Source organism: Benincasa hispida, chromosome 6 (assembly GCF_027475165.1).
Source record: "Benincasa hispida cultivar pf3 chromosome 6, pf3_genome.v1.1, whole genome shotgun sequence".
NCBI lineage: Eukaryota > Viridiplantae > Streptophyta > Magnoliopsida > Cucurbitales > Cucurbitaceae > Benincasa > Benincasa hispida.
This window is the reverse complement of record NC_143483.1, coordinates 43,593,454-43,612,269: the sequence shown is the minus strand read 5'-3', so window position 1 is coordinate 43,612,269 and position 18,816 is coordinate 43,593,454. Positions and strand designations below refer to the sequence as shown.

The following is an 18,816-nucleotide window of genomic DNA, read 5'->3' as shown; positions in this document are numbered from 1 at the left end:
TCTTTGAATCCCTTATTTTCAAAATTATATTTTCAAATAGCCTACTAAATAGACCCTGAAATAACTTTTTATCATTTAAAATGTTGTTTCCTAGCCAAAGTAGATAAAGTTACAATGAATAATGAATAGAGGTCAAAAGGAATTTGTCCACACAAAAAATCTTTATTCAACAAAAGATTTTCTTTAAGCCTTCAACAAAAGAAATTAAATTAAAGATGAGGAAAGATTTAATGAAACTGCAGCCACCGGGGACCGTAGAAGAATTGGCTATCATGGTAATATTTGTTTCTTTTTCTATCTTTTCGGGTTCTCTTCAAATATTAAAAAATGAATCAAAATATTTACAAATAATAATAAAATATTACAATTTATCTACAATAGATAACGATAGACTACTATCTTTATGATATTTGCTATTAATTATAAATATTTTTAACAGTTTCATCATTTAAAATAATTTTCCTTTTCTTCTTCTCATGTTTTTTTTAGCCGACTTGAGGATAAGTCTAAACCTAGCAACCTCTATCTTGAAAACTAAGGTTAGAATTATATATAAAAAAATAAAGTATCGTGTTTGAATTGACTTTTCAAGCAATTATCATTTTGTGTGAAATACTAAAAATCAATTTAGAAAAGGTTTTAGAATATTTAACTGTCAATCTCTCTCAAAGTTTTCGAATTATGAAAATGATTTAGCACTCCCTAATCTCTTCACCTTCACTTCTAGTACGGCTTTAGTCAACAACCATCATCGTCGGTCACCTACTCCTTCAATAATTGCCGCCTATCCCTACCGCCATAAGGATAGAGGATTTAAACTTTCAATGACTTCTAACTAATAAAACTATGCTGGTGAGATAATTATTTGTGTAAATCATAATAATAATAATTTCACGTTCAATAATGTCACTTGAACAGCTACATTCGTTCTCAGTATCATCATTATTGTCACTAATTAAACTTGTCTATTTTCCAACCTTTGACATCCATGTTTTATTGAAGATTCAGTCAGCAATGGTCTAATTTACCACAATCTATTGATCTTTACATGCATTCGATGTTTGCATTTTTCAAGAACAGATAGAGATAGTTGGGTTGGGTAGATATTATACTTCTAACCATCATACGAGGCATACAGCTTATAAGCCTAATCATGCTTTGTACAAACTCAACTCGAAAAGACGTAAGCCTGGAGACTTTAATAAAATCCGTGCCTTGCATCGATGCAAAGCCTTCTTAGAACATTTATTTACTAGTGAACTTAGAAAGTCCCAACTATTGTCACCAAGTGGACAAACATGATTTCAATTTTCAATTATTTGTAACAAGGAAAATGGGACCTTGTCAAAAGATGTGTTCACTTTTTAGTGTAGGTTGGAATAGGCACTCCTGATTCTTCTGTCAGTTTCTTATATGCATTTTGCAACATTCTAGTCACAGGTCCAACATGTCCATCGCCAATTACACGCCCATCGATCTTCACAACCTGAAAAATCAAAGGAAGTTCCCCTCATTAGGTGTTCGTATCAGTTGGGATTTGGTTCGGTACTTCATCGAGTTGAAAAATAAAAATTGAACTAAAGCTTTCAATCCTACCAACATAAAGGAACTGATTTGGTTTGGTTCAACTCGTTTTCCAAGTTATATGGAAAATGAATCAAACTAATCTTTTAATGGCATCTAATAGTCTAATCTTTTATCCAAATTCCAGGGAGGGTCATATAAGTTATAGTGATGGAAAAAAAATGATAAAACTTGGACTATCAAGGATACAATGAAGTGTTCATATTTTCCCAAGCTACATTTAAAACAGGTCTTAAAAAGAGGTTATGTATGACACAATATTAACAATAAGACTATGAATTAAGACAGACATATCCAGAGTCAGTATTCTAAGTAAGAAGGTTCCACGTCAATATTTCCCCTCGACACGAGAAACTGAAGGACTTTGGAGGATTTCATGTTTCCTTTAGAAGAGACTTTTGGGAACCTAGTTAGGCTTTTGCCTCATCATGGTGTACTTTATCCGGTTCAAATATTGCAGTCACGTCGCGGCTGCAATATTTTCTGGGATCGTTTTGGTAAACACCTTTGGCTTCGAGGAATGGTTCATTCCCACCTTTTGTAGTCCTCTTATATTTTTATGAACATATCTCAGTTTCCAAAAAAAAAAAATTGTAGCCATAAGGTACTTACTGGGGTAAGTTCTCCCATTGTTCCAGTAGTCCATACCTGCAGAAAATCCTCTTTAGTTGAATACAGACACTTTCAAGTGATGAAAGTCTTATCTTTTTGGTTGTTGCCATTTTTTTAGTTTCAGCTATAATAACTACTATAATTAGTTTTACAGTTAATTTTTTCAAGCTAACTGTTACACTTCAAGTGCTTTGGATGATGTAGGAAAATCAATGTAGCAATGTTACAAAATGCCATTAAGTTTGAACACTAATACAAAACCTTAAGCACATGATTCATGATGATCTATTTGAATATATGTATAAACAGATGAGCCCATTTGAAATGACTTTATTTTTAGTTCATTGCTTTTAAAAATCAAAGGTTTTATCCGATCATCAAATTTTGAAAACTAAAAAGATAATTCAATGATTTTCTGAAGCATTTTCTTTCTAATAAATGCTATGCATAAAATTCAACTTTGAACACTAAAATGCAATTAAGAAAACCTCATCTGCGGTATGAAATTCTGATAGGCTGATTCTTCGCTCCTCCAATACCAACTTCTCCTTCACCACAAGATCCATAACCTGCAGCCATAAGATTAATATTGGTTAAATCAAGGTAAGGAAAAATGTCTATGCAATCAAACTATTATAAGTTATGGCCCTTATAGGCGGAATTCTTGAATGATGATTCATCCACATGGCACCAAATTGTGCGGCCACATAGTGTTATAGCTCGGCCTAGTAATGTATTGCTAGTATATGTAACTTAGTGTAAAGTAGAATAAATATACCTCAAAAGTAGGTAGAAGCGAGAGAGCTCATCCTAGTCAAACATCTTTGAGGAAAAGGGTGACCTCTTTTAGAAGTTGAACAGTAAGGCAGTTTATTCCTAGACGAGATCTTAGGCTAATGGATGACAGAATGTTATGCCTTACATTTGCTAGGTATGAAATGACAGAAGTTAAGGCCTAATTATGATATTTAATATGAATTCATATAGGGAACATATAAGGTGAAGTATCTTACTGTTGCTCGAGTTATTCCAGGGAGACAGTAATCAGCATGAGGTGTCAGAATATTGCCTCTTTTCACTAGAAACTGCAGAAGTAAATGTATCAATCTTATATCATTATTTCAAATCCAAGTATAGAATGTAAGCAAATGAATTTATATTTACTTTCGACATCGATAAGAAGACCTAATAAGGAGCGGAATCACAAGGGAACATGCTTGCAAAGATAATACCAAACTGCACAGAAGTTCTGAAACCTGATACTTACAATGTTTGTAGCATTTGTTTCGGACACAAAACCATCTTTGTCCAGCATGATAGCATCACCAGCATTCGCATTATTTCCTTCAATCTACACGTTTCAATAGACTCGATCAATCACAAGGGATAATCAGAATGGACTGGACACAACCCATTTGATATAGTTTCAAGTCAACCACCGATGGCCAATTCAAACAAATACAAATAAAACAGTCACTTCATGCACTAACTAAGAAATCACATAACCAGATTGTTCAGTAGATGTAATGCACACATTTGTCAATCAAAATCAAAAAGTTATTTGTGCATGGTATTGACTGCTGCCCAGCATGATATATCCAAGAAGATCATAATAAAAACATGAAAACTTTTACTGTGTTCAAAATTACTTCTTTGAAGAAATTTGTACAAAAAGGTCAAACTGTTGGAAAGTCGATACCTTCGCAAGAATGTTGTTGAGAAGATTATTGTGATGAATCTTTGAATCCAAATTCTGGATGCAAGATAAATAAATAAGTATTGATCTAACTGACTGGATGGGATTAGGAATAGTTGAGTTTAATCAACAGCATTTATTTTAACTAAAATTAGCACAAACCAAATTACAGAGAACTAGAGAAATACATGATAAAGGAATAGTCTTACATTTGGTGAGTTCCTGCGTGTTGTGGCAGTCACTAAAGTTATTCCACTCGAATTGTCGTAGACAGGAGGTTTCCATTCAGCAAGCACTGAATATAGTTACAACATACTCAAAACATTAAATCTAGAACATAGTTACAACATACTCAAAAAAATTAAATCTAGAACGCACCAGCACAAACAGATAAACCTACATTATACAAGAGCCATATTTATTCCTTGTAGGATGCTAGACTAAAAATTTTAAATTCTTCTTTCATAAAAAATGGTTCTGTTAAAATATAAATACAAGCACAAGGGTGCATAAGACATAAGACATTATCCCCAAGGAGATGAAGACTTCCAGTTGGCTTGAAGCAAAACAAAAGAAAAACTACTGAAGTATTTATAGTTGAAGCAGGCTCATCTAGAAGCAAAAATGATCCTATAAAAAGAATTCATGAAAATGAGACTGCAAATATTCAAAAGTTCCTTTATTTCTTTCTATTTGTAGCTGCTGAATTATTCCACCGAGAACCATAGTCCACAAAATCTTCCGTTCTCTTAAAACTATGGCCACTACAAATTTGAAGTACCCAAACAAAGAGCTTTCTAAGATAACACGTATGCCAGTTCACTTTGTTTGAACAAATGCAGAAGCTTGAAGCAGAGAGGATTCCATAAAAATAAAAGCTTGTGTGTTTCACCAGCATTATTGTATGATATGCATCAGCAATTAGGGGATAGAGAAACAATTTGGATTCTTCTTTTGGATTCCATTCAAACTGTTGACTTCTTACAAATCCAAGCTTACTCATGTTCTTTTAAAATTTTCAGATGCCTGTTGGAACATACGAAAAGAGCTAATGCCAACAATAAAGTTTTCTGCATAATTATTCCATCTAGTACATTTATATCTTGAAAGAACATAAAAGCAGGCTGGTGGCATTGAAACTAGAGTAAGAATTTGCATTACCAATTAAGGTACATCCATAAAGATTGAACTGGGGACTCATTCCGGAAGTGACCTAAAGAGGATAAAAACAAGATATAAACTTTTCCACATATGAAAAATTGAAAAAGGAAAAGAATACAACTCCTAATTCTTTGATCCGACATGAAGTAAACAGATGCATTATGGATGTTACAATCCTTAATGTTAACAATTATTCAGTTCACGACAGCCCCTTTATAAAATTCATTAATAAGCCACTTTAATTTATATATAAAGAGCAATTGAAACTCCTTAAAAAAAAAAAAAAAAAAAAAAAAAAAAAAAAAAAAAAAAAAAAAAAGAGAGAGAGAGAGAGCAATTGAAACTATGAATTCTATCCTTATTTTGAAAATAAAAGATAGCCAAATGTCCCATTCAAAAAATAATAACAATAATAATAAATAACAAATAGCCAGATGTAACCAACGAAGTAGCTTATGAACTTATTGTCATAATAGTTGACATAAACTCCGTTGATGAAAATTTTGTTTTCTAACGAAGCAGCAAAACATTTTTCTTGTTATGATTTATAACCAACTAGTTCAAATAAAATGTAAAAACAACTTTCTACAAAAATAATTCACAGAAAAGGTCAGTACAGTTAGGGAGCCAGAGGAACTTTAAAATTACACAACCTTTTTCCCACGTGTTAAAGATAATCGGATGTGTGCATTATCAAACATTCCATTCCGAATAAGCGTTCTGAAAATGGCATCCTTCACCTATGGTTGCATAAAAAAGATTACATGGATAAGCAATGCATCCTCTTTTAAGACATCAAGAAAGTGTCTAAAAGTTCCTTCCTTCCTGGATTAGATAATGCTAGAGCCAAAACCATGGAGGTCTCGAGAAGACGACATACTATACATATAACCTTTGAAAGTTCAGTGGATAGAAACAAAGTCATCCTTTGATGCTTACCTCTTCCCTAGTTGGAACATTCTGGAAAGCCAAGGCTTTTGCAGAATCAAATAACCTACAGAAGAAAAAATTTTAATTATCAAGGTTCAGCTAATGTTAACAAAGAAGATCGGCCATCTAGCTTGAGCTCCTTTTTCCACTAACCTATCTAAATGTTCATCAAGCTTAAATATTTTTCCTCGATAGACTCTAAGTCCCTCCCAGACCGAGTCTCCACCTTGGACAACAGAGTCGAACACAGAAACCTTACAACATTTAGAAGTAAAAGATGAGAAATGAAGGAAATACAGAAGTCAAAAAGAGGACTTCTTTTAACTGCATGTGTTATTTTTCCATGTAGCAGTACCTTTGCACTGTCACGAGGTAAGATCTCATCTCCCACCCATGCCAGCAGCTTCTCATTTGCAGGAACTGGAAGATCAGGAGTAGGCAAGGGAGACATGAGGAGAAGCGTTTTCTGCTTTACATGGCGCCTAAGAAAGTTGTAGAGCGGTATGGTTTGCTCAAGCAAATCGTAAAGATTAAATGGGAATGGCTGATAATGATAGAAAATTCAAGACACCTTATTAGTTTGAATGGAAGAGATTGTTAAGGTATTTGTCACAGGTGTACACGTTGGCAAAGAGATAACTGATTCGTCATAAATGGTATATTCCTATCATGTTATGTTATAAAAATAGTGAACTCATTTTACTATTAGCAACATATCATTAATTTTAGTGTTCAAAGCATGAAAGAGTCAAGTTTTGAGAACAAAACTCACTCAGAAAAACAAAAAGATATTCAAGAGCTTCAACCAAAAATGTAAGCCTTAGAAAGGTGTCAATGGCAAGAAAATCTTTTACTCGAAGAAAAAATACAGAGTAAAGACATACCAAAGGATGTTTTCTTGGTGCCTCAAAAGCTGTTGATTTATGTACAGTTTTATACCACCATGGAGCCCATATACCATCTATTGCTTTGGGACCAGCTTCCCATCTGAAAATGATTGTAAGTTATCATGATAAGCTTATCAAGACCTGCAATAAACAGGGACATAATATACCAGCCATCATAAAATACAAAAGAAGATACATTGACTAAATATTTTAAATATCAAAAGCTAACTACAAGCCAAGAGGTCGAGAGAGATGAGAGAGAGACAGATGCATTATATGTCGGCTCTTGTGATTAAATAGATTATATTTCTACAGTCGAAGCCTTTAGTGGAACTGCCTCCAAAAGACAACAAATTTTAGGATTGAAGATAGTACAATAGTCTCTAAAACAATTACTAGTTTCACAACTTTAAAGAAAATTACGATTTCAATTTCCATCCTGTTTGGTCGCAAATGGAAAGGTAATATATAAAGTTATTTAACTTTCTAAAGGAACAGGAACTCCATACTTCAGCATTTTGTGTTGAAAAGGAATGTTGAGGTCTTCACAAAGACCCCGTAAAGTTGCCTGCAGACCAATAAAACAGAGAAAACCAAATGTAACAAATCAATATGATGAATTAAGTCAATCTAGACTAAAAGAATAAGCAACTGAAAGTAGCGGGAATGCAATAGAGAGATCTTAAATTAATAGGTCCTCTTGCATTGTCATTTCCAGAGTAATAATTTACATTCATTAAAAAAATTAATAACAACGTCTCATTAATTGAATTGAAGTCTCCACAAGGATTCAAGGACCAGAATGAATGTGCTATATCATGCACATGCAAATTGTAATTACCACTTCCTACATTAACAACCTTTTGGATTTGATTCTAATTCAGAAAGAAGTAGAACCTCGGGATCCTTTTGAAGTTCAGCTGCATCAATGATAGGAGGGGGTCTTCCCAAGTCTTTAAGCTCATTGTAAACAGATACCAATTGTGAGAAGCCCAATTCAGAAAAGGTTGCAGGCATGACCTTGTCATAGGATGGCTGAGACAAGTTCATTCATTGTCAAGAAAGGTAAATAGAGAGTGGGTTGTCCATCAATGAAACTTGAAATGTATAAGGAACAAAAAAACCCAAAGAATACAAGACACAATATGGTTCTTACACTCCACAACTACAAACAAAAATGAACCTATAAATTATAAATATAGTCGTTTGTCATAAGAAAATTCACCCTTGATTTGTAACAAGAATAGGAAATTGTCCAAAATTTATTGTCTTAAAAAAAAAACCATTTTTTCAAGATCTCTCCTGAGCAGGTATTTGTGTAAAATTGATTTATTTTTCAAATAACAGCATAATCCATATGAGAGGTAACAATATTATGAGGTTAATGCAAGTATATGACTATTCATTCCTTTGTAACCTTGTAGAATACCAAAATAAAGGTAATGAGAAATAAATTTCCCAAGTATCTTACCAAAAGATCAAGTGGATTTCTTATCAATATGAGGTGCCTTCCTTTCTTCACCAGATCACTAATCAAACCAGGTACTTTTTGTTTTGCTATATGCTGTATGGATATCAAATAGGAAAAAAAAAAATAAACATGAAACTACAAAATGATGTACAATTAGTTAGCAAGTATCAGTTTCCTTTATTATACTTTTTTGTTTATCCTCGTGCATGTACAGATGATTTTTTTTTTTTTTTTTTTTTTTTTTTTTGAAAAAGATGTACAGATGAATTATATACAATGATTAAGCTGTAGCATTTGAATTCCATACTAATGTCTTTATTCCCATGCAACATTGATGAACCGTCCATCATCTTTGAATTGATTGAACAAACTCTGAAGACCTCAAAAACAAATAAGAGAAAGAACAGGAAAATGCAGCATTGTCCATTTACTCTCTCTCTCATCCATACATCATGCAGGGACTACACATTTTGATTTTTTATGTTATAATCTAAGCATTTATGATGAGCAATTCCTCGTCATGGCCTTTCAAAAATTCAGTGTCTTATTACTTATTAGTCAAAAGCATACAGTCAATCCATCCAGAAGTCATGTACGTACATCAAGGAACACAATTCAATAGGGTATAGTTCACATTACCTTGCAAAATCGGAACTTCTTTTCTCCTGGTGCAAAAATGATTTGCTTTATGACCTTATTTCCATCAGGTTCCTATAGCAAGCAGGCAAAAAGGCCTATGAGGGTGATATAACAACCACCCGTACATATGGTGACTTTTCCTTTATACTTTTCAAGCAACATAGTACTGTAGATATCGGCTACTTTTGAACAAGATTTGTGCATCCAATGCCAACAGTTTAATACAAAAATTGTGTTTCTTCTTTCTTTCTCATCTTTTTTTCAGTTTCTGTTGGCCTCCTAACTAATTTTGCAATACAACCACCTAATCCTATAGGCTACAACTTTTGGCATCTAAAAAGACAAAGAATATTTAATTCCAACATACAAGGTAGGCATCATAATTTTAACCAACAGCCTTCCAAGGCAACAAGACGACATAAAGCTTACTACTTTTCCTGCCAAACCATGGTGGTTAAATTTAGCACTTTTGCACTCAAAAATGATGAACAAAGTTTTTGTGTTTGTTGTGGAACGTTGTACCGATTCATATGGTACACCACTCCCGACCTTCAAAGTTCAAACAACTGGCACAAACTAGAAGTTAAAACAAATGAAGATGCTATGCTTGATATACAAACCATTTTGGATAGTAGCTCCTCACGGTATGGCCTATCATAACCTGTCACCCGTAGGAAATTTGCATAGAGTGGTTCATCTAGCACTTCCATGTCATCCCTCTGAGGACCAAAACGGTGCGTAATAGAAGTGAGGTGAGAAAGAAACAAGTTTTGTTGAAAAATTATGCAAAAAAACATTCAATGTTATATAGTAGTTGTATCTAATCTTCTCCATATTCAACTTGACAGAAAAAAAGAATATCAAATGGCATTACGTCCTCAAAAACACATTCACTCCCAGATACAATTCAAATCAGAAACTAATAGTGCATAACAACTGTAGTCATGAAACATTAGCTGGTAACTTTTTTTTTAAGAAGAAATTCGTTAGAAGGTTGGTTCATTAAAACTACTTTCAATGAGTTAAAATGATTAATCCAGATGTATAGCTCTACTACCTAAGATTGAAGAAGAAGATAGTTATAAGTTATTACATATTACTTCAACAATGCAAACAGCATTAAACGAGCAAAGAGAAACGGCTGAGGTTTTTATCCGAAAATGCTGGCCAGAAAATTTTTTTTTTTTTTACCAAATCCTAACCCAGATGGTTGATAAGGACAAGGACCCTCCAACTATCTCCACAATAGTGTGATATTATCCACTTTGGGCATAAACCCTCATGACTTTGCTTTTGGTTTCACCTCGAAAGGCCTTAACACCAATGGAGATAATTGTCCTCCCTTATATACCCATGATCCTTCCCTTACCTAACCAATGTGGGACTTTGGTCGCATTCCCAACAATCCTTCCCTCGAATAAAGGACCACCAAGCCTCCCCTTAAATAGTCACAAATCATGCCATGAATACTTCCAAGGCTCCACTATACATCTTTGTTCAGCATTTAAGGATTCTATCGACATGGCTAAGTTAGGGACATGGCTCTGATAACACTTGATAAGGACAAGGACCCTCCAACTATCTCCACAATGGTATGACATTGTCCACTTTGGATATAAACCCTCGTGGTTTTGCTTTTGGTTTCACCCGAAAAGGCCTCACCCCAATGGAGATTGTTGTCCTCCCTTGTATACCCATGATCCTCCTCTTATCTAACCAATGTGGGACTTTGGTCACATTCCCAACAATGGTAAAAGCTACATTGATGCTCAAAAGTCAAAATCTCAAAAAACAAGTTGAAAGATGACTTTTGACTCGATTGTCAAATTTCCAAAATAGTGCTAAACCTGTCTGTCTCAAGCAGAAAGCAACTACATACACAAAAGCAGAGAAAATCCATCAAATCATCACCTATATAGACAATTGACCGCCATGGAAGCAGAGAAAAGCTATAGTTATTGAAACCCATTTTAGAAATATCATTACCCATGCAACCAAAAAAATTGCGACAGCCAACACAAAATACCAAAATACTCTAGCTGTTTTCATCCCCTATCCCTTTCCATTTTCTCGGTAACCAAACAGAGAAAGCAAGCAATGGAGTATCACATAAAGATGACAGTAAATCAAAAGCTAAATCATTGAGTAACATATGATTAACCACAATGGGTGAAGAGAAAAGCTATAATTCATGAAACCCATTAAAGAAAAACCATTACTCATGCAATCAAAACAATGCAACAGCCACCAACACATCAATTCCACAACACAACACTCTCCAGCTCTTCTTTTCCCCATTTTCTCAGCAAACAAACAGAGTAAACAAGAATGCTAGCAACAGAAGGACGGAGAAAACTCAAAAAGCACCTGGGCAAAAGAGTACATAAGGCTAGTACTGAGCGATCTCGGAGTAGACCATAAGTGAATCACCTCCACCTCCCCCATCGCAAGACACAGAGCTCGAGAATCAAAATGCGCTGAGGCCGAGCTTACAGACCCTGAAATGGATAAAAGGGAAGATTGAAAAATTGAAGAAAAGTTCGAAGCCTTGAACAAAAAAAAAAGGAGATTAAATGATGCGTATATGAAATGGGTATTACCTGTTTGATTTTCCCTTTTAATGGTACAAGCATCCGAGTGATTTCTGTACCGTGTTTATTCTCAATGAATACGTTGTCCTCCACTCAATTGATCCTCGACATTTCAAAGAATTATTGTGTACAAAATAGAGAGAAACCCATCAAAGCTGAAAAGGGAAGCAAATCAAGACGAAACGCCACGTAACACAATGCAACCAATATCTGAATGAAACCCACTACTCAAAATCCTTTTTTTAATGTGTTCATTTCATTTTATTCTCAAGAAATCCTGTTCTTAGCTTTTTCTTTTTCTTTTTCTTTCCATTCTTGAGACAAATGTTGATTGAGTTATGTTTGACAAAATACTATCTATAAAAAAATTAAAAGAAAAATAAACATTTTTTATTAATACGTAGAGCATACTTAAACACAAAATTTTGATTCTATTGAAAAGAGTTAGTATGCTATCATTAGATGAAGTTAAAGTTACCAGTTTTAAAATTATAAATAATCTTTTGTATACTAAAGTATCTAGTGATAGCAATGGCTCTTAAAAAAAAAAAAAAAAGATAGTACATAAACAACCCATTGAAACTTTTTAAAGATTGTGAACCAAATTAAAAGAAATATTAAAACGTTAGAAATTAAAATATACATTTATCATTTTATTAATTGAAATTTTAGGACAAATATACGTTCAAAATATGGATAAGATTGTCAAATTGAGTATAGTTTAATTGACATCCAATTATACTAGAAATTATGAGATCTGTAATTCGAATCTCCTTATCCCAATTATATTTAAAAAAATATGGATGAGATTAAAATAATTTATTGTTTTTTTCACTAAACCTCCTTCACCTGTAGTGATGCCAAATCAAACAGAAACTTCCTTTTCAGCCTATTCAATTCAATGTATCACTTCCCTTTTTCATTGTCACATTCCATATAAGTTTAGCAAAATTACACATAGAATAACACCTTTATTTTAATATCATTTGTCAATGTACTTTCAGAATTATTTAGTTTTAGCCCTTTAGCTTTAAACATCCAATTTTAGTTCATATATTTTCAATAAATCTTTAAGTTAATCCATACTAGTTTATCATTGATTTTTTCAAAAATTTTGTAATATATATTAACATTTTTACTATAGTTTTTAAAACATAATCACACAATGTACATTTTTACATGAAAATTATTATTATTATATAATCTTTTGAGTACTAAATTCAGGATTTATTAAAAATATAAAGATTACTATTAAACATTTGAAAATATATGAACTAATATTGAATAAAGTTTAAAGTATAATGATCAAAATAATATTTTAATCTTTTTTTTCTACATTCAATGCATCTTTTAAGTTAGTCTCTACTAGTTTATTGTTCTTTGATTCATTAGCATTTTTACTATAATTTCTCAAAACATGATCACATATTTTACACTCTGGTATGAAAATTATTATTATTATCTAACCAATTTCAATAAAATTTAATTTTGGAGTACTAAATTCAAGATTTATTAAAATTATAAAGACTAAAATTAGACATTTAACAATACAGACACTAATATTGAATAAACTCTAAAATATAAAGATGAAAATGATATTTACACCATTTTTTTTTCTAATTTCTTGCTTCTTCTTCTTTTTTTTTTTTGGATATGCTAAATACATTATTTGATCTATAAGAAGCCTACAAAATCATTTTTCTTTCATCTTAAATATTTTTAACTGAATAACCAAATAACAATTTTACTTTTTTTAAAAATACAATCAAGATTGAAGGATTCGAATCACAGATATCTCCATCATTAACACATACAATATATCGGTTGAGTTAGGTTCGCTTTAGAATAAAGACTAAAATATTAAATTGTCTTAATTCTGTCCATACATTTTGCACTTACAAGAGAAAATAAAACAACAGAAATTGAAAAGTTATATGTAAACAAGAGAGAGTATATTGAACACAACTATCTATAAAATTTAATCATGGAACTAATATCTTCAAAGTTCAAACCAGAACTCCCGCTATTGTTTCTTTTACAATAATCATTAAGAATGGCTGAGAGAGCGAAGTTAGACCAATGTATCAAAGAAAGCTACTTGAATTTCAGAGTAAACAATCTAATACTTGATCTACCGTATGAGTACATGTAAGGTAGCAAGTTCATGGGTTTTAAATCATCTGTTACATCACAGATACTAAGATTAGCCTGTTCTACGAGACCTAGAAAACAATTAAACGTGTCGATATTGCGAATTACAGAAGCAATATATGCCATCGGCCGATCCCTTGAACCAAAACCCACAATACCATTACAGCATACTTTGCTTGCACAAGCTTTGAATCCATGGCTTCCATCATCTACATCATTTTCATGATTTGCATCATCGACATGTTCACTCCCCTGAAAAGAGTGTGTGGAACTACCAAATTGCTTTGGTCGCAAAAGAATGGAAAGAACACGAACAAGGTGCGGGAGACAAACCGGATCGTATATTACATCTGCACCTAACCTGCACGAGGTGGATTGTTTCAACTTTGGAGAACATTTCATTTCTAAGTAGAAGAGTCATTTTCTATATACATTGTTATGCTAAGGAGAGTAACTTTATGGATAACCAATTAGGGGGTGTTTGGGTCCTCAACTTCAAGTGGGTGGAGTGGGCTAAGTTTGGATTCCAATTATAATAGTTAGTGTTTCCAACTATTATAACCTATCACTAACTATAGTATTACTATTTCAAATTCCTTTTTGTTACGGTGATTATTATTTTCTACTCATCCTCTCTTTCCCTCTTTGTTACAAGGTTTACTATTTCCTACCCAACACCAACATAAACTATTATTATAATCCAGACTAAAATTTTCTGCACAGACTATTATAACCTACAGACTATAATAACTAACTAACTGTGCCCCAAACACCCCCTTATCTATATTTTGTATAAAAAGAAAGGTATATCAAACCATAAAGTGGAAACTCACACAATATTTGGTGCAAAAACTTGGAGTTCCCTTTCTGATGCTGATTCCCATGGAAGATGTATGCATTCCACCTAAGATTCATATTTTTCTCTCATTATAAACTGCCACATGAAAGCCTCCCTTTTTTACTTTTTAATAATATCTGTGAGTGTTCAGATCAACTTATGTGTACCTCGACTAATCTTAAGAGACAACCCACTAACCATACGACATTTGGATGTCAAGGAAACTCGTAGAATATTAAATCCTAAATAAGTGGCTACCATAGATTGAACTCATTCCCTCTTAGTCCTTTATTTACCACTAGTCTGGTTGGTTATAACTATAAGCATGTAAACATGTAAAGAGATCAAGGGCTTCAGAGAACTACAGGCATGTATGGAACTCCTAAAAATAAGCACTTACAGTTTGAAGATCCTCATTAGTTCTTTCTGGTGTAGCAGTTCCAGAGCTGAGACAGCACAACCCGTTCAACCCTAAATTATCCTTCATATTTGCTAATGTTGAAGGGTCACCATCACTTAACACTATCTGTTTAAACAGTTGCCAACTTTGTGGTAAAGTGAAAAGTCCACATTGATGGAAAATTTTAATGATGCTATCCAAAACAATGCAAGCTTTGAAAGTTTTGTCAACATAAAAAGCAAGGTTTATTGTACTAATCAATCAAAAATTTCCAGTAACATACCTTTGATGCTTTGACGTGAGCAAGGCAGATTCCAACCAAACCCACACCTGAACCAACCTGTTTTCAAGTAAAACATGGCAAGAAAAATTAAGGAAATCTTTGGAGGTGTTTGGATCAAAGGTTAGGTTTGTGTAACCTAAGTTAAAATGTTGAACTGGTGTTTGATGTATGGGTTTACTTATCTTAGACTATGAATGTATTAACCATATTGGCTACATATTCCAAATTATAAACATTTAAACTCATCTTTTATACTCGTACTAAATTCAACAAAATCATTAACTCACAAACCACAAGTTAAACAAACCCTAGTTCTATAGTATATTATGCTGTACAATCTAAAAACAGATTAAAGAAATTCAAGTTTCCTAATCCCAAAGGCCAAATTTCATAAATTCAAACTTACTAAAACTGTGAGCCGAACATCTCCTGCAGATTAGAATTAACTGGTAAGGTTGAAGAATAAAATGTGCTAACACAGGATAGCCATTGTAAACACAAAAAGATATAAATGGTACTTGTGTCTCTTATTTCTTTTTATAAATTGAAAAAAAAAATAAATAGATAACGATGAAAATTACTTAAATCATCAAAAGGGTATGTTCACCCTAACAACGTATGATTTGAATAACAAGAAAATTGTTTGAGTATAATGACCGACCATCAAGGCATCTAATTTCCACAGTTCAGATTGCGAAAGTAAGGAACTTTTGGACTGGATTAAAGGCAGAAATAGATGTACTACTTTACCTCAAAGCATTCTCTTGTCGAGAAAATATCTGGAAACGAGAGTATCAATTCTGAAAGATATAGACTTGAAGGCCAGATTGAACACCTGTATCGCACAAAGAATTACGGACTTGAAACAACTTTGCAAGATAATCTCAACTTGATATAACAGTCAAGAAATTGCCATAGAGTTGTAAACATTGCATTGATTGAGTATAAAAGATTTTGTAGATACCATTTAATCAATATATGTGAAGACCCATTGACTGACATTTCGACCAACCTTTTCTTCTTTTGGAAAAGGAAGCAATAGGCTTATATTTAAACTTCATTTTCAAAGCCCGAGATTCAGTATTTTGATAACAATAACTCAAATCAAAATACTTACATCAAAGTTGAATTTGTAATTTGATTGCAGGATTAACTAGACATAAAATAATCAATAAACAAAACACTTTCTCTTTCCTTTTATGAGAACTACATTAATTAAGAAGAATGAAAGAATGAAAGCCTCATCACCAATCAAAAAAGGGGGATTAGACCAGAACAATAAAGATTGGAATCTGGATAACAGCCTAACAGAGAAGATATGCATGAAATTTATTATATTTAGCTGTTCCAACTATAAGCTATAACTTATAGCAAATGCACATCAATCCAGATGGTAAAGCAATGTTCCAAGTATATCAATGTATCTAGCATACATAACGCTTGAAGGGAAAAATGTAAATCAGATGAATAATAACGAGAAATTCTAAAGAAAAAAATCCTCCACAAATTATTATGCTAACACGAGAAGAAAATAAGATAACTTAAACAAAGTTGTGAGTGTGAAGCATTCCCTGTATCACCTTCAAGCATGTTGAGAGAGCATTGTAATGGGACGACAAATTTCCTCAACGTTTGGCAACTCAAAGAACCTAAAAGAACCAATTCAATGCAAGTAAGTATGGCTGCAAAACCAAATTATTGACTACTTCCGTCACCAACAATACAAAAATGAAGAAAACAGTTACCATCTCGAAAAAGGAAAGAAACAAATTTGGAGATTCTTGCACTTTCTTTCCCCAGATTCTCATCCTATCAAACAAGAATTCTTATCATTCAAGAGCAAGGAAAAAATAGCCAATGGATTCTCATGTGCAAATGAATCAAGGTAAAAGTATTTCCTTCTTCAGCAGCTTACCTTCCATGAAACCATGTAATGAGCATATAATTCATAAAACTCATCCAACACTTCAACTTGACTTAACTCAACTTCAGATATTAATTTCTTTAGAAAATTCTTCAGATATGGTACATGAAAATGGTTCATTTCTTGCTGACAAAAAGTAGGAAACAGAGAAATAAGTAAACTTAAATACCAAAAGTTATGTTATTCCAATAGCAGAAAGCACAGAATCCAATTCAACAAATGCCAAGAACATGTAATTGTTTAAATTGAATCCAATTAAAACAATGAAATGGTGTTTAGAATCTCTACAGCTTTGGTAATACAATGATCCCAAATGAATTTCTGCACTGTCTCGTTCACCAACCCGCTACCCAATTCCCTAAAAGAGACGAAAAGAAACATTAACCATCTCGATTTAAGAAACCCAGATAAAGGAATCGAGAAGAAATGGGTCATCCATCTCCATTTCCAGTAAATAGAAAGCGCGGTAGTATGAGAGAGAATTTTTCAGCTGAAGTTAAGTGATACCTGGCCATGGAAACTAAGGAATCAGCTGGCTCCATGGCGAGGAAAGCAGAGAGAAAATGGAGGCTAGGAGGAACAGAGACGTCGATCCCGAGCTCCTCCGCCATGGTTGATGTTGATGGTCGTGTTGCTCAGATAGTTTGAGCAAAAGCGATCAAATGCAATGGAAACTGGAAAAGCGGCGTAAATAAATCGGCCAGATAATTGCCCAAAATACCTATTTGAAAGGTAGAAAATGCCAAAATACCTATTGTATTTTTGCGTGCGAGAGCGAGATAAACGAAAGCAAAAGCAAAAGCAAGATTACTTTTCCTTGTGCATGTGAGTATAATTTGGTAATTTTACCTCAATTTGACATCAGCAAATAGTCATTTGACATTTTTTTATAAAAAAATAGGGCATTTCGGATTTTTTACCTAATTTTTGGGTTATTTATCTGTCGGACCCATCCAAATAGCGAGAACAGATCAATGGAACAAATATATATATATATATATATATAATTTAATAGAGTAGTTACCAGGTATATATGATATACTTTCAATGGATTGTTATCCTATTTTGCATATAGGTATATATGAAGTATACTACATTTTATAATTGTGAAAACTTATTGGTGTAATCTTTGTGAATCATGTTTATTTTTCATGATCTACTGTTTATATTTTATGTACATTTTCATTTATGTTACTCATTGAAAGATTGTCGAAGATGTATGATTGAGTTTGAGCATACTTAGCAAAACCTTCTCACTTGAGTAGAAAAAAATAGAAAAGAAATACCCTATAATATATAGAATCAACTTAAACCATTTTTTTTATGCAAGGTATATATATATATATATAATCTTATCTAAACATTTAAGATATAATATATAACTCGGTATATAAAAAAATATAAAACAAAAATAAAGCACCTATTGGATGTACAACTGGATATATGTGTCACATTGTACTTTAATCATATGCCTATTTTACACTTAAATATACATGTGTGTATACAAAATCTATATAACTATCACTAACCCAGAGCAATATTCAACAACACTACTACAAAACTGGGCTTTAATGTCAATTTAAAACTGACATTATAGGGGTACAATGTCGGTTGAAAACTGATATCAAAGATCGTGTTATAAAATGTCT

The 18,816-nt window shown here is 32.8% G+C and overlaps 2 protein-coding genes across 3 annotated transcripts; both read right to left on the bottom strand.

Moving 5' to 3' along the window:
• Positions 1-1,197: 1,197 nt before the first annotated feature.
• Positions 1,198-12,035, bottom strand: LOC120077889 (D-aminoacid aminotransferase-like PLP-dependent enzymes superfamily protein). Its single transcript, XM_090314696.1, has 20 exons — positions 11,581-12,035; positions 11,348-11,478; positions 9,601-9,699; positions 8,981-9,052; positions 8,342-8,434; positions 7,768-7,905; positions 7,380-7,438; positions 6,868-6,970; positions 6,339-6,527; positions 6,137-6,237; positions 5,993-6,047; positions 5,707-5,793; positions 5,054-5,105; positions 4,102-4,187; positions 3,896-3,949; positions 3,464-3,547; positions 3,210-3,281; positions 2,685-2,765; positions 2,197-2,232; positions 1,198-1,486 (listed from the first exon to the last, which is right to left on the bottom strand). Exons 2-20 carry the CDS (start codon positions 11,423-11,425, stop codon positions 1,358-1,360), a joined length of 1,668 nt encoding a protein of 555 aa, XP_090170822.1. The 5' UTR covers positions 11,426-11,478; positions 11,581-12,035; the 3' UTR covers positions 1,198-1,357.
• Positions 12,036-13,524: 1,489 nt separating this feature from the next.
• Positions 13,525-17,876, bottom strand: LOC150035678 (S-adenosyl-L-methionine-dependent methyltransferases superfamily protein). 2 transcript variants are annotated; one of them, XM_090314697.1, is made up of 10 exons: positions 17,675-17,874; positions 17,456-17,525; positions 17,159-17,293; positions 16,989-17,052; positions 16,815-16,892; positions 15,994-16,079; positions 15,244-15,300; positions 14,961-15,086; positions 14,556-14,626; positions 13,525-14,083 (listed from the first exon to the last, which is right to left on the bottom strand). In XM_090314697.1, exons 1-10 carry the CDS (start codon positions 17,776-17,778, stop codon positions 13,666-13,668), a joined length of 1,209 nt encoding a protein of 402 aa, XP_090170823.1. In that variant the 5' UTR covers positions 17,779-17,874; the 3' UTR covers positions 13,525-13,665. The 2 variants fall into 2 exon arrangements, with proteins under 2 accessions (XP_090170823.1, XP_090170824.1); XM_090314698.1 differs by lacking the exon at positions 17,159-17,293 and having other exon boundaries at positions 17,675-17,876.
• Positions 17,877-18,816: the final 940 nt, after the last annotated feature.